Below are 16,972 nucleotides of genomic sequence, written 5' to 3'. Positions count from 1 at the left end.
TCACGTCATATTAGAATCTATGATAAAAAGTATTTGATGTCATATGTGTTTGTTTTTAAAGTGATTAAGATTATAAAACTATGTTGACTGCTGTACTCTTATTTTTTACGTTTTTAACCCATTATGTCTGATTGTTTTGTTCAAACATTGATGTCAAAATAATGTAATTTTATGCGACTGCGATACAAGTGAGAGTTTGTATTTGCTAGCAATAATTCCGGGGTTATTCCGCCATTTTAAACATAAAAATGCCTGTACCAAGTCATGAATATGACAGTTGTTATCTATTCGTTTGATATGATTTCCGTTTTGAAATTTCCTCGGCGTTTAGTATTTGTGTTACTAAACAGCCGCCTAGAAATTAAATATTATAACATGCAAGCCATTTATTCTGGACTCCTTACTCAACGTCATTTTTCTTTTGCAGATCAGTCATGATCCCTAGTTTTATTTCTTTTCATTGACGTTTGAGATTTCAACTTTATTCCACAACTTCCAACTTCTTTATGAAAACGGAACTGTTCATTATATTATAAAGAATGTCGGTGAATCTAACGATGACACATTGCCATAATAGAACAACAACTGCAAAAAATAGTACAGATGCTTCAGATAAGGTTTTAAATGTGAGGAGACCCGTTCTTCTAATTGAATATTGCGCCAAGATATCGTTACAAAGTGCTGATTGTATGTATAACATTCATATAGAAATGAAAAGTTTTAGTTGAACAAAAAAAAAACCAAATTTACTGGAAAGTGACGTCATACCAAAGCCTTAAACACAAATTTAAGGTTGATCGCATCACGTGGTTTATACTATCGGATAAGCTACGAGATTGCACAAAAATGCACGTTAATAAATGAAAGTATATAAATAACAAAAAAATAGTTTAGTCAAACATTTATTATTTCAATTTTTCACGATATGTTGCATGTTGCTACTGACAGCACTCTTTAACCGTCTTGAGTATGGAAGACAATTAGAATATAATAGAATACAATATAATGCAAAAAGATTAGTACTTCGAATTGTGAAAAAGATGAGATAGCTTAAATATATTTTAAGAAATGACTATTAAAACACCAATCTCCGGCGCAGAGCTCACAACCGTTCCGTACTTACTTCGTATCACTACACTAAATATGTATTGTAGTGTAGTAAGTATACGGAAAGGAAACGAGCGCTGTACGGAGATTGTTAAAACACTTGACATTAATTTGGTACGTATTTCCATGTTTACAACATTCATTTTGCAATTGTTTACCTGTGACTTAACGTAACTATAACATTTGTTCATTTTTAAGCGTTTGAAGACACGAACAATATAAGCATCTAGAGATCCTTATATATAGATTTGCTATTTAAGGTGTTAAAATTTTAATGTACCTTTCTTGTACAATGACATTTATACTAATATATATGGTACTAAATCAAATAGCCACTAAATGAATAATAAATATCTGAGGGCTCTCACAAATGAACGCAAAGTTAGTATTGCACACATGGTCATTCCATTTATAGTTACTTACATGCCAAAAATGACCACAGTTCTCTTTGCCCCCTGAATTATCATGTTGACTCGATTGCCAACTGGTGAAATGTACTTTAGACAAACCATTCACCCATCTCCAATCACTCTATTTAAAATCGTTTGCTCCCATCCAGTAGTCCTACTGAATCAACTCTGTATAATTAAAACAAGTTCTTAACATTATAAAATAACAGAAACAATTGCAAGACAATTATGCTATAATGATTTAACTTTCGTACTAAGTCTTGTTGTGATACCACAAACGCATTGTTTATATTAATGAAAGCATATGGGTATTTAAAAAAACCAAACTTAGATAAACATAACATCCCTTTATTTAAAGATAGAACTTAAAATACAAAAAAATATAGATTCAAATTTATCCCTTCATTTCCAGAGGATGTTTTCTAACTTTGTAATATCCCAAATTCTGTACTGCTAGATTTTCAAAGATTTTCGCAAAGATTGAGTTCAAATCATGTAAAACACGTCATCATAGTAATGCTTAGATAATTTGGATGACAATTATGAAACAGCAAAAAATCACTCAGTTGCAATACAACACTTTAAAAAAAATGAAGCCATTATAATTCAACTGGAGGTTGGAGATAGAATATTTTAGTTCTGGCAATAACTAGAATAGTTTAGAAATTCCGTATTATAGTTGTATAAGGATGATATAATAGACCACTGCACTTTTGAATCAAATTTAAAGTGGAAATATAACAGTTACACTACATTTTTATTTGTACATGATTGTATAAGATTCACTTGACGATATATGTAAATAAAATCTTTATTACTGATTTCGACTCATAAATCATACAAACTTTAATAGGATTTTCAGAAACACCGGCATCAGTTAGTGTACCAAACATTCAACATAAACAAAAAGTTCCTGATATCAAACATAACGACTATTTTTTTCCTCAGATATCAAATATAATATATATATTAGGTTTCCGCATTACATTAAACGATTTATTTAGTTGTTGTTAGCTTAAAGTTAGGTGACAAACACTGCAATCTTTTTCTGCAGAATCAGTAACTTGTGTAAGGTACCCTCCTAGATTTCGACACTCTACCTACAAACAAAAACACTTTCAAATGGTTAAAATAGTCGTCTGTAAACAGTTATTTTTCAGGGTGATGATATAAACCTTTAATTTGCTTTACTGCAATGCCATTCAGGTTATAAATGTTTTGTCTGCAAGGTCGTACGAAACAGTTTTACTTTTCCGAAGTCTATTGGTTGAACACAACTGATCTTTTTCTTAACATTATAATACCTCTAAGTTTGAAAAGTGATATTTTTCATTGACAAAACTGTAAACAGTTTCTGGGGTTAATTTCAACTTCCAATGAGTGCGAAAACGTTAAGGTAAAACGATACATCTTTTTTTGTATTGTTCACATTGTTCAGCAATACGAGTGAAAACAGCACAAAAATCCTTTCGTATACAGTAATTATTTATCATGTAGGATAAAAACAGAATCCGTGAGAATATTTGCATATGGTAGTAATGTACCATAAGAAGAACAAAAAAAACATACACGATATAATGTTTTCTATTTGAACTTTAAAAAAATACCTTAGGAGGAAAAGGAGTATTTCTTCATGATATTTTATATACAATAATCGTATAGGATAAAATATTTCCTATAGGTATGATAAAAGCCTAAGGGATTTCATTGCAGATTACAGAGAGAAAAAAATATCGTGTTGGATAAGGAATAGTGCGATAAAAACGAAAAGCTTTAAATTTATCTAAATATTATAAAAAATATATATCTTTTCATTTGATAACTTTTTGAGAGTCATTTTATAACAGTTGCATTTACACTGTACGAAGTGAAAATTTACATCCATCAATAACGCCACGATGGTTTATTAAGAAATGTACAGTTTCATCTTGTTACTCTACTGAAATATACATTTCTGGAATAGGAAACAACTATTTTGTTTGAAGTCTTTATAGTGCTTATATCAAACAACAACAATAGGTTGCACAGGATAATGTTCTATCAGCTCACAGATTTATATATGTAATGTAATGCATAACCGTCAAAATCAAGTGAAATATAAGACCGAATAAACGTAGAGGTGTAGTACTAGCCACAAAGACATCGTCCCAACGACAAAAATAACCAAAAGACATTTAAATGTCAGCATATCAAGCTCATAAATGCTCCGAGTTGTATCATGTTTGATATATTAAATCATTGTTAGCTAAGTTGTATATAAATGAACTGGTATCATACCTGCCAACTTTTCTTCTAACTTCTTTATACCAGATAAGATTGCCTTTTCTTGGGTCCCAAAGCATGTTTCAGATTTTACAACCAATATACAGCAAAATATCGCAAGAAGTAGAGATACACTTTTCATCGACTAAATAATTGTAATTTAGATTGAAACGTTTTCTATGTATATGAATTATCTAAAAGACAAAAATAAATAGTTAACGATACCTCGGAAGGTATATACGGTCAAAATATAAAGAGAGGTCCTGTTTTGTGTCAGATTCCCCGCATTCTATGGGTATAAATGCATATATATGTATATATTTACTGATATGGAATGTTCAGCTAAAAATACCTAAAATCATAGTTCAAACGACAGAACGAACAAAATTATCAAGGAGAAAATTACCAGCTTTAATCATCTCAACACATCTCCAGTAGGTATATCCAGCATATTTAAGCACATAATACTAGTACCTCAAAAACGATAATTTAGACAGATCAACATGAACATTGAGTTGATAAAATCAACGAACCTTTTGCATATGGATTCCGTCAGTGATGTTGTTTATACAGGTTAGGTATCTATATTTTAGGTAATGGGTTTCAGAGAATTAATAGGAGATTAATAACTTTTCATGTTTACTCGCAATCTGTCACTTAATATGGTATATCACATTTTCGAATGTTGGAAAAAGTAAAATCACAAAAATACCGAACTCCGAGGGGAAACGATTCAATCTTCTTCGATCTTAAATTAAAAAAAAAATTACTAACGATAATACAAGGAATAATCATATCTAATATTTATAATAGCATCAATAATACTAAAACTAATCATAATTATAATACCTTTTATATACATGTGTTGTTGTGTAAAGGTTTTTGACACAACTATGTTTTCTGTGTAATTATTGTGTGGGTAGAGCGAGCAGGGTGATGAACTATTCGGTGAGCTTACTTTCGGGTGCTGCGTGCTTCTTAAAGAAAGCTGACACAATTGTCTTTGGCAGGCCTGAAAATAGTCAAAACCAAGGATTCAATAAAAAAGAGTCTTTATTTCTTGATAGCGTATGGCAGAGTGTATAATATATATTACATCACAACATAATAATAGACAGCAAACTAACAATATCAAAATTTCCTAAACTAAGCCTTTACATGGCTTAGTATAATAAAACCAAATAAAATATGAATTTTAAAGATAAAACATTCTGACTGATGTCTATTCCTGAATAAGGACCGTGATTTTATAACGCCTTAGCCAAACAGATATAAATTTCAAATTGTATTTTTGACTAAAGATTTATAAATTTCAAATTGTATTTTTGACTAAAAAATTCTTAAACATTAAATTTTATCATCTTTATAAAATATTAAAACTAAATATAAACAATCTGCATTGTTTAAAATGACTCTCCATAGACATGCCACAATGAAACATGTAATTAATCTCAAACAAGTTTATATACAAAATACTCTAATTAAAACAAACACTTGCAAACTAATTTGCATATCAAGGGGGGATAACTACTTAAGTTATCTGTGGGGACCTAGCTCACATACTAAAATAAAACATTCTGGGACTACTGAGTTAATTTACTCTAAAGTAAAATACAATTTAAACAAAGTAATATATTTAAATGCGCTTAAACTATAGGTATCAGTCTTAACTATTAGGATAGTAAATAAACAAAGTCTCAAAATATAGAAATCACATGGCTGGAATGGGAAATTCAGGAGAACTAATGTTTCTTTGCTTATACAAGCTTTGTTACTTGGCGACAATGGAAAACTAACATTAATGCATTGAATAATAAATGTATAACACTAACCATGACTTATTTTGGCTCTAAACTGGTGAAAATACACAATATTATTTGTCCCGCAATTTTGTCGCAAGTAAACCCTGAGTTATCTCCAATATAAATAAATCTATGGCAGCCCGCAATATCAAAACTTAACTGTACATTCAAGATATGTACAGAGTGACATAATTAAACAATAATAGTAAACTAAAACTATTACAAACTAAACTGTAACTTTGAAACAAATATATTTACATAAGTTATGTTTAAAATTTCTGTTTACCAAATTAAGTACTTTTTGCCAAAAGTACATCAGTTAACTTTTCAAATAGAATATGAAGAAACGCTTTGGATTTTCATTTTTGACGGTTTCTTAAATAATTTGAATTAAAAACCCAATATTTAATTCAACTAATTAACCTTTCAAAATTGAATAAATTACCTTCGTAGTTTAAAACATAATAGAAAAATATATATAAAATATGTACTCACCTGAAAATAGTCAAAACCAAGGATTCAATAAAAAAGAGTCTTTATTTCTTGATAGCGTATGGCAGAGTGACGCTAATCAAGAAAAAAAGTCAATCCATGGAATTAAACTAATTTTCATGTTTTGAGCCAATCAAAATTTATTTAAAAAAATTTCAGTGTAAAAGTGGCAGATTATCGTACCACGTGCAAAACCACTCATTGTCAATGTGGCTATTTCTATTTCCTTCTTTATCAACTTAACTTGTCAAAAGATGTCTAATTACATAAAGTATTTATTTGTTAACCCTTACAAAAGAACTAATGGACATTACATAATTTAATCTGTCGCCTTGCTTTTTCATAGACGAGATAAATACATACAAGATAACTTGAAAATAATCTCTCTTTGTTTAGCAGATTTACACCTTATATTTCTGTATTAAGATAGATAATAAAGTGAAAGAAAACTTGTGAACCAAACTTCAAAATGTTTAAGCCAAATATAAAATTAAATTTCCAAAATGTCTAAAATATTGAACATAAAAATAAGTATATTCCCTATAAAAATCTAAAGGAAATTTAATGCAATTTCTAACTATGACAACTCCCCACAAACCTACCAGCTTTGGACCCCAAAGCTTCAAAATGTTAAATTCATCTTTAAATATTCAAATATAATCTTCATTTCACATGAATTAATTGTAAACACATCTGAAAAAAATACCAAAACTGACAGTACAGTATATTCAAAAATGTCAAACATGATAACTTTATTACAAGAATGATGTCTTTGAATTGTACATGTATAGGATTTTCATTAAATCGCACTGAGTATCCTCCAATAAGTGTGTTGAGTCGAATCCTTCACGATTACTTGATATGTACACACAGAACTGAATATCTTCCATAGAATTGATTAGATGAAGCGAGCGTTTTCCTATAATTACGGGTTATGTATCGATGCGGTCAGTACAGCAACATTTACGGTAATTCAGTAGCAGTTTCGTTGTATTTCATATGAACAGAGACAATAAAACAGAATAGTGTCTTACGCGTGATACTAATATTATAGAACTAAACAAAAATACATGTTATATACACAATAAAAATATAAGTCTTGTTCATCAAGGTCATATAAAACTAAGGGGAGATAATCAAGATATGCCATATGAATATTGATCAAAATAAGAAAAACTTAGTATTTACATCTTTGTACAAAGTGTTCTTCAAAAGTTAAACCCAAATGGAAACATTACAATATAAACAAAATTATCTTTGTCTTTAAATCTTTTTTTAATTCAATCAGGTGGTGACTACCGCTCAAAACCAAAAAAAATAAGATAATTATCCAAAATGATAATGGTTTTATAAAAATGTTTATACAAATGAGGTCAAATCAGCTGCAGATGCATTCTAGGTTTTATTTGAAGAATCTGCAGGCGGATTAAGAATATTAGCGAATCCTTGGTGTGTCACATAGACGTAGGCTTTGAATGGTTGATTTAAAATATATGGAAGTTTATAATAACGATTCTTTAAGCTAAGTGAAATTGTTGTGGGAATCTGAATACTTTGCTCAGTTAACAAATTAGTTACTTGAAAGGATGACCATGTGGCAAATAATTTACATGAGGGAAATGCGGCAACAGTCAATTCTTTAACAGATGGTTTGGAAATTTTATAATAAGATGGACACAAAGACAAGTTTAAAATAGGTACAATAACACAATCGCCACCTGAGGTAATTTCTAAAACCAAAGTCGTACACCGGTTATGTTTTGATTTGTACAAATAGCAAATTAAAAATATCAAAAACAATAAGACAATTATACTTGAGTATAATTGTCTTATTGATGCGTGTACCCATGAAAATTCTGAAATAAATTGTTGAACTTTTGTTGAAAAATCATTCTGTGGTTCTTCAGTGGGTCTGCGATATATAAATGATGGGGGAGTTTGAGATTCTACACAAGAGAAAAAATTGCATAACTGACATAACCATTGCCATTCTTGGTGCTTTACAATACATAAAACTGACAGCTATAAGAACAAAAATAGCCATTTTACTACATAATATATGATCTCTAAAAGTCTGGAGCCAACATTCTTTGGCTAAAAATAGTATAAAAATAAGTATATTCCCTATAAAAATCTAAAGGAAATTTAATGCAATTTCTAACTATGACATTTTGATGAATAAGCCGAGTTACGTTCTTCACACCGAACAGCAAGCTATAAAGACCCCCCCCCCCCCCCCCAAATGACTAGTTAAGTGTAAAACCATTCAAACAGGAACATCAGGTTCTTAACTTAAGCAAGTTGCATACAAATGTAGCGGGTTTATATGTCCTGCATACAAGAAATATAAATACTTTGTCTTTTTTTTTCCAATTAAATTCATCTTACACATACACTCGTTGATTCACATACTGTTCCATAAAACTATAAGTAGTATTTACTTCTATTTGTTCATCTACAAATATTGCAAATTATTTGATTCGGTGTAGATTTCACATTATTTTACAATTATCTATTAATTTTAGTAAGTGTATTCTGATAGTTGTTTTTCTTTTATTAAATACTGTGAAGCAACAAATCAATTGTAGCAAGAATGTCTAAGAGGGTCAGTAAGCATAACATTTCTTTGCGGTGCAGAGTTATTACAATATAATAAATAGTGTTCAACACTTTCAATAGTGTAACCACATGCACAATATGCATCCTGTACTATATTGGCCTTGTATAATTCCGCGCTAAGTGCACTGCACTATATTGCGAAGCCTTGCATGTAATATAGATAATAGTCTATCTCCATAGAAATAGTACCTAGGAGGTTTTACATTATGAAAATGCAATTGCTGCAATTGTAACTTGAAAGAAGAGAAAGTAGGAACTTGACGAATATGCAAATCTAATTTATTCCACAATGTAATAGAACTTAGAAGATGAAAAAAAGACTGTTGATAAACTGATAGACGATTCAATGGTATACTTTTAAGGTATGTCTATTTCGCAGGTTATAATTAGTAGTATCTGATAAATACGGAGGAACCAATGCTTGTAAATAATCCGGTGTGTGGTTATTTACAATTTTATAAAACATGGTCATTTTTTAACCTCCCTTCTTACACTTAATTTCTCCCATCCAGTCTCTCTATAAATAGAGTTGATACAAGCATAAGATGGTAAACCGGTAACTATACGTGCTGCTTCAATCTGAATCTTTACCGTTCGGAATTAATGACTTCTTTGTAGATCCCAATAAGTATGATGCTGAATTTGTTTTGCTATTTAATGGTTTTCTCTATTATCATATAGGTTGCACTTTGTAAATACAGCTGTGTATCAAACCACGCCTTTTTTGGGGAGATATATAATATTCATAGATATGGTAATTTGTGAACGTTCTGGTTCTTATGAATGATATCTGTGTTTCATCTTATAGAGACATTACTTGGGGACAAACCCGCGCTTCTTTTCGAGCAGTGGCTAGGATATCGGGATACAAGGTGGCGATAATGTGTGCAACATCCGTATAAAACGAAAACAAGATTTAATTGAACAAAGTTGACCAAATCAAGTACAAACTGACAATTCTGCATATACCGAAGCCTAAAACCCAAATTCAATGTTCCCATCTTATAGTTAGCTGACATACAATATCAGATTTTAAAATGATTCGGGATTTTTAAACAATGCACATTTATAAATCGGAATATATACAACAAAAAGTATAAAATATTTTATTAAATTTTTATTATTTCACTTTTTCATGACAGGTTGCATCTTACTTCTTCCCATTGAGAGCGTTCTTTAACAGTCTAGAGTAAGGAAGACAACTAGACCCTATAATAAAATGCAACAAAGTCTTTGGTAAAAACAAAGAAAAGATTCATCAAATTTCGTACAGAAAATCATATTTAAAAAAAAACACCATAAGAATGGATTCAGAATGCATTCTGGTATCTGCATTATTCGCTTTGCAACTGTAAACACGTGATTTTAAGAAAATTCGTCCATTGATATTTTGTATTTGTAAACGTTGGGTCACATGAACCGATTAACATTGAACGATTTATCGAGATACTTTTAAAATATGTATAGAGATTTGCTGCTATAGTAATGTTTACATTTGTATCGTTCTCTTTATAAAATGAAAGGGTTAAATCAAATATTGAATAGAATACGTTATTAATAATAAATACCTGAGGACTCTAACAAATATACCCAAATAGATTGCTGCACACATGGTCATTCCATTTATAGTTATTTCCATGCCAAAAATGACCACAGTCCTCCTTGCCATGATAATTATCAGGTTGACCCGAGTTCCAATTGGTAAATTGTACTTTAGACAAATCATTCACCCATCTCCAATCACCCTCTGTAAAATCTGTTGCACCCATCCAGTAGTCCTGCTGAATCACTTCTGTAAAATATATGCAAGTTCTATGCATTGATAGTTACACGAGGATATTACAATGACAATACTTTTAATGCAATTAGATAATTCATTTGTTGTAAATAAAATAACAATAATCAGCAAAAAGTGGGAAGACATAATAAATGTTGTTGATAGTTTAAAGTCAAGTGATAAATTATCCCTCTCTTATTAATAGTATTACTCATTAGTTTTTAATTACTTCCGTAATAAATTTCATGCGTCCGAAGCGCTTTTCTGGATTTACCTTCATTATCTCAATGTCAAATATTTGAAAGCCAGGGACGTACATGTACCAAAACAGTTGAAAAGTTATACCACAAAAAAGTACCTAAAAAATAGCCAAATCCATCTACAGTCAACTTTGTTTGAGGGAGTTGTACGGATGACGACCTGTCTACATGTATAAACTAGTAAAGGATACATAAATTGTTAAACTATTTAAAAAGGATAAAAAAATAGGACAAACTTACTTTTACTCGTAATCAAAGAAACAATCCAGGAATTTTCTGTCGAATCAGTAACTTGTGTTAGGTACCCTCCTAGATTTCGACACTCTACCTACAAAAACAAATAACTCTGTTGAAAAACAAATTCTAGAAGTACAAAAAAATGTACACAGTATATCGAATGGTATGCTTCAAAACTTCCGTTGATTGATTGTGGGCATGAAACGTTATTTTCAGAATTATTGCCTATAACGTGGCAATTAGGTTTTTGATAGAGGAAGCCAGAGTGTCCGAACAGAACCACCGACCTTCGGCAGGAAAACTGACAATCCTAGTCAAATAAGATTAAAGTCTTCACTTTATTCACTGTTGACAGGCTAGTGATACAGTTGTTATTTACTTGGACCACTTAGACACCGACGTTCAATATGGAATGTGATTTGATAGTCAATGAGGCAATAATTCACCAAAGGATAAAAATAAAGTATTTAGCACGTACCTCCGCCTCATGCCAAGGTTTTTTGTCAGTGGAAAAGAAATAACAGCGGTCTTTGAATTCTCTCCATCCTGCTCTACATCGCGGAGATTTTCCTACGCATAATTAAAAAAAAAAATTTAAGATCAATAGTTAGTATTTTGTAATTGATGATTTTATAAGTTTAGGTTTGAGTTTGATTATTATTGAAAAAAACTTTAAAATAAATGTTCATGCATTTTTTTGGCTATATCTTTTTAAAACCAATTCAGTCTGAAATTGTACAAATGTATATAAAACGGATAGCGTCGACAAAAAACTCTATCTTGGATTTTAAATGTACGAAAATTGAATGTCTATTCATTTGGTAGATGTTTGAGTTTCATTTCAGAATTGCACCTTTTAAAAAATATAACCTTTTTCTAAAATATCAACTAATGCAAAACATATTATAGTTGGTGTCACTGCAGCTTTTATCTATCCGCTTAGTTTTATCGATACGGTATCGTTCTGAACATGCATGAAATATTTGTCACTGGACGTAAGGCAACCAACCATCAATCAATCAATCAGATTGATATGGTGTACATAATAGTCAGGACAATCATTGAAATATAAGGATGAATATAAGGAGATGCTGAATACTAGCCACAGAGACAGTTACCCGACGACACAATAAACCAGAAGACATATGAATGTCAGCATATTATTCAGAGTGTAATTGCTCTGAGTCTAATATAAAAAAGAAGATGTGGTATGATTGCCAATGAGGCAACTGTCCACAAGAGACCAAAATGAACAGACATAAACAACTATAGGTCACCGTACGGCCTTCAACAATGAACAAAGCCCATAGTCAGCTATAAAAGGTCCCGATATGACAGTATAAAATAATTCAAACGAGAAAACTAACGGCCTGATTTATATAAAAAAGTGATAGAAAAAAGGCTTTTTAAGTCCTGTCGCCTAGTAAGCTGTATATTATAAACGAAATGGTATCCTACCTTCCAACTTTTCTTCCAATGACTTTATGGAGGTTTTAATACGAGATAAAATTGCCTTTTCTTGGCTCCCTAGACATGTTTCAGATTTCACAACCAATAAACAGCAACATATCACAAGTAATGGAAAAATAATCTGCATCTAAATAATTATAATCAAGATTAAGTACATGTATCTGGATGAAAATAAGTGAAAAACGAAAAAGTCTACGATGCCTTGACATAACGATAAAAAAAAAGAGAAAACTCTGTTTTAGCTAGTCTCCCCTCTTTGTATAGATATGAATGAATATATATTGGTATGGCAAACAATAAAACCTAAATTAACAGTTAAATGATTAGAAAAGCATAACGTACAAAAGATTTATAAAAGTATTACTAACACCTATGAAAAAGTACGGATATAAAGTCACATTCAATGTCTATTGCAGAAACGTCAATATTACTTTGGTACAATGTAACCCCAAATGTAAATAAAATAAGAAATATAAACAATTGTATAAGTATCTTTAAGTAAGGAGTTTCCGAACGTTTCATGCAAAGCTTGTCAATTTAAGTACAAAAACACCCAAGAGTTTCAGACTGGTTAGCATGAACATAGAGTTTATAAAAGCAACGAACCTTTTGCATACAGAAATTGTCAGTTCTTTTGATTGTACATGTATCTACGAGGGTTTGAGGTATTTATATTGTATGTAATAGATTTCAGAGAATTAATATGAGAAGTATAACCTTTCATGTTTACTTTCAATCAGTTATTTAATACGGTATATCACGTTTCCGAATGTTGGAAACGATTCAATCTTCTTGAATCTTAATAAAAAAAAATAGAATTGTAAGAATATAATAGAAAGAATAAATCATAATATATTTGATAATTATGATAACAATACTATTACTCAAACTTATTATAATTATTATAATCTATTTTATATATGTGTTGTTATGTTTAAAAGTTTTGTGAATTAGCTGTGTTTACAGTGACTTAAGTGACAAGACATGTAATTTTTGAGTAGATATGAATTTGTTACCGTCATGTGATACCGTAACAGAAGATGTGAAAAAAACATCATTAAAGCAACTACCCAGTGATATAACAAAACAGAAAAGTCAACATAGGGTCATCTATCGTGTTAAAAACTGCACCGTAAAGTATATCTAATTTTTTTTATGCACCTTTCAAATCAATTTGAAATTAAACTTATCATAAATACCAGGATTGAAATTTAACATTTGCGCCAGACGCGCGTTTCATATACAAAAGTCTCATCAGTGACACTCGAATAAAAAAAGTAAAAAAAAAAATGTAAAAAGTTGAAGAGATAAGAGAATAAAATACAGAGAGAATATTCGATGGTTATAAACTTTATATGTTTTAGGAGAAAACTACATGCTTTTTTTGTTTGTTTGTAAATATAACATTTCAGAAATAGAACTCTGCAATTTCGCAGATAATAATGGAATACTGGCTTATTTCATGACATTGAATGTGTTCGCATTGTTATTTCATTTTAAGAATTAACTACTAGTAATTGTAGGAAACCTAAATCAATGTAGGTTTGCCATGCCATGTGTTTTGTAAAATTGAGAATGGAAATGTATAAAATTTATGTTCAAAGCCTTTACTAGTACATTGTTTTTCGTCATAAAAAATGATGTCGTGATATAAGAAGATGTGTTATGAGTGCCAATGGGACAACTCTCTACCCAGGTAAAAATTTGTAAAAAAAAAACAAAACATTATAGGTAGAAGTAAGGTCTTCAACATGGAGCAGCAAGCTACAAAGGATCCCCAAATAACTAGTGTAAACCATTTAAACAGGAACATCAGGTTCCTAACCTATGACCACAATGACAGTTGAAAACAAATGCAGCTGGTTTAAATGTCGTGAATATCAAAAATATTTTGTTTTTTAGTTTCAATACGATTAATCTTACACATACAAGAATTCATTCGCATGCTTTTCCATAAAACTATCAATAGTATTTACTTCTATTTGTTCAGCTACAAGCATTACAGATTATTTGATTAGTTGTAAAGTTCACATAATTTGACAATTATCTATTATTTTTAGTAATTGATTTTGATACTGTGGATTCATTATTATTCGTTGGATACCAATATTCGTGGAACAGGTGAACAACGCATTATAATGTTCAACGAATAACATATTTGAAATAGGCTTTGTATTCAGAGATTGGCAAAATCACGAAATCAAATATCCACGAATATGCTAGTTTTCAGCAATCCACGAAAATTGATACCCACGAATCCACCGTAGTTGTATTTTTTGTACTAAATACTGTGAATATGTGAAAGAAGCCAGCGAGTGATATGGGCAATAAAACACAAGAGTGCACACGCTGAAATGTCTCGCCTTCTTTACTTATACTTGATATTATGTTGATATTTCTAAATTTAAAGCTATACTACAACTATCACATCAACTTGACATGATCAAATAATATGAGGTCAAGATCAGAGATATATATGTATACCTTGCAATAGTTTAATACACTAAATAAAGTTGACCTATCACTGCTTACAGTTTCTAAGAAACATATGTAACCAAGAAAACTCAATACTGACTAATGAACAATGAAACTGAGGACAAGGACACATGAACCATGCCAGACAGACATGTACATCTTAAAATCAATATATGCATTGCGGAAGTTCTAGCTGCATTGAAGACCTATTGATGACCTTGTGCTGTTGTCTGTTCAATGGTTGGGTTGTTGTCTCTTTGACACATTCCCTATTTCCATTCTCAATTTCATCAAATATAGTTGACCTATTGCTTATGGTATCTTGATAAACTTAACCACGAAAAATTATCATTGACCAATGAGCAACTAAATTGAGGTCAAGGTAAGATGACACCGGCCAAACAGACATATACAGCTAACAATCCTTCCATACAACATAATTATATAGTTGACCTATTGCTTACAGTTTTAGAAAAACAGATAAAAAACACAAAAACTCCAACACTAAGCAATAGACCGTGAAAATGAGTTCAAGATTAATAAAACATGCGAGACTGACATGTACATCATAAAATCTTTCCATAACACCAAATACACATTTATATAGTTGACCTATTGCGTATTATATTTTAAAAAAAAAACAAAACAAAAACTCAAAATCTAATTTTGACCACTGAACTATGAAAATGAGGTCAAGGTCTGATGACACCTGTCAGTTGGTCGTGTACACCTTACAATCCTTCCACACAACAAATTTACTAGACATATTGATTATAGTATCTGAGATATGGACTGGACCACCAAAACTGAACCTTGTGAACTGATCCATGAAATGAGGTCGAGGTCAAGTGAAAACTGTCTGACCGGCATGAGGACTTTGCAAGGTACGCACATACATTTTTTACCATTATCCTATTCCTCATAATAAGAGAGAAATTAACCTTACAAAAATCTTAACTATTTTTTCAAGTTGTCACTGAACCATGAAAATCAGGTCAGGGACAATGGACATGTTACAGACCGAAACTTTGTAACATAAGGTTTTTATATACAAAGTAGGAAGCATCCGGGTCTTCCACCTTCTAAAATATAAGAAATTAGACAACACCACAGCCGCAGCCGAAACACTATCCTTATGTCGAGCTTTCTGCGACAAAAGTCGAAGGCTCGACAAAAACCAAAACCAAAAAAGTTAAAGGCCACGGTTACCCGCAAAAAGAAGTAAACTGGTTAATTATTACAGCAAACTGGTTTGTTAGGAGAACAAGGTCATTTTTGTACTGAAACGTTAAGATTTGCTAAAGGCAACATGAATGAGATTATTGTTTACTTGAAGTACTCTCAAACACAGTCATTTTAATTAAACAGAAAACAATGTTCGTGTGTAACCTTGTATACTCTTTTTTTAAATAAAAACGGAATAATTATATTTGAAAACAATGATTTGACATTGACACAAAGGAAAGCGCCGATTGTTTGCTAAAGTACCTTATCAAAAACAGGAAGTAACATCCCAACAATTGTAATTATCATTAATTAGTGCATTCAAATTCACTTTTCATGAAAATAATATTGAACAATAACAATTATGATTATATCATACAATAATATGATAGAAAAACAAGAGGCTCACCACAACCCGCATCGCTCATATGGAAACTTGTTTTATTTTGATATAATGCATAACTTAACTTTATTATGTTTGCTCAATGTATATCGACGATAGTAGTTTATAACGACTTTGACTGGCTACACAGTCCATGCACCGTCGTTAAAATGTAAACTATATAATATGTAGATCTTGTTTTGATGATATCAAATTAAATTATTAAACTACATGACTTTTTGTATGTTAATACAACACTCGTCAATTAAGAGCAATACACCCTATACTGTTTCGGACAATTTGGCAATGTTTTAGTGCTTGTAAATCTAATGTTGTTGATTTTATTTCCATTTAAAAGTTTCTTTCTTTCTTGCATGGTTTTTTACAAAAATACAGAAAATGGCAAAAATCTTTTTTTTAAAGGGTAAATAACGACGTTAAGGAGTCGGTTGATA

General features: G+C 30.8%; 1 protein-coding gene across 3 annotated transcripts in view; it reads right to left on the bottom strand.

The window, feature by feature from the left end:
• LOC143080202 (perlucin-like protein) overlaps nucleotides 1-13,101 on the bottom strand; it is a 67,119-nt gene extending 54,018 nt beyond the window's left edge. The window contains exons 1-5 of one of the 3 annotated variants that reach the window (XR_012979657.1): nucleotides 13,043-13,101; nucleotides 12,425-12,563; nucleotides 11,441-11,536; nucleotides 10,970-11,053; nucleotides 10,227-10,484 (exon numbers count right to left, since the gene is read on the bottom strand). Coding sequence is in view for 1 of the 3 variants with exons in the window: in XM_076255927.1 (XP_076112042.1) it covers nucleotides 11,445-11,536; nucleotides 12,425-12,563; nucleotides 13,043-13,051 (240 nt within the window). In the remaining 2 variants the exon portion in view is untranslated. Of the gene's footprint in view, nucleotides 1-10,226; nucleotides 10,485-10,969; nucleotides 11,058-11,440; nucleotides 11,537-12,424; nucleotides 12,564-13,042 lie in introns of those variants that run through there. The other 2 variants (XR_012979656.1, XM_076255927.1) reach the window with 2 other exon arrangements.
• Nucleotides 13,102-16,972: the final 3,871 nt, after the last annotated feature.

The sequence above is a fragment of the Mytilus galloprovincialis genome, chromosome 6 (genome assembly GCF_965363235.1).
Source record: "Mytilus galloprovincialis chromosome 6, xbMytGall1.hap1.1, whole genome shotgun sequence".
Lineage (NCBI taxonomy): Eukaryota > Metazoa > Mollusca > Bivalvia > Mytilida > Mytilidae > Mytilus > Mytilus galloprovincialis.
This window is presented reverse-complemented; position numbering and strand designations above follow the sequence as displayed.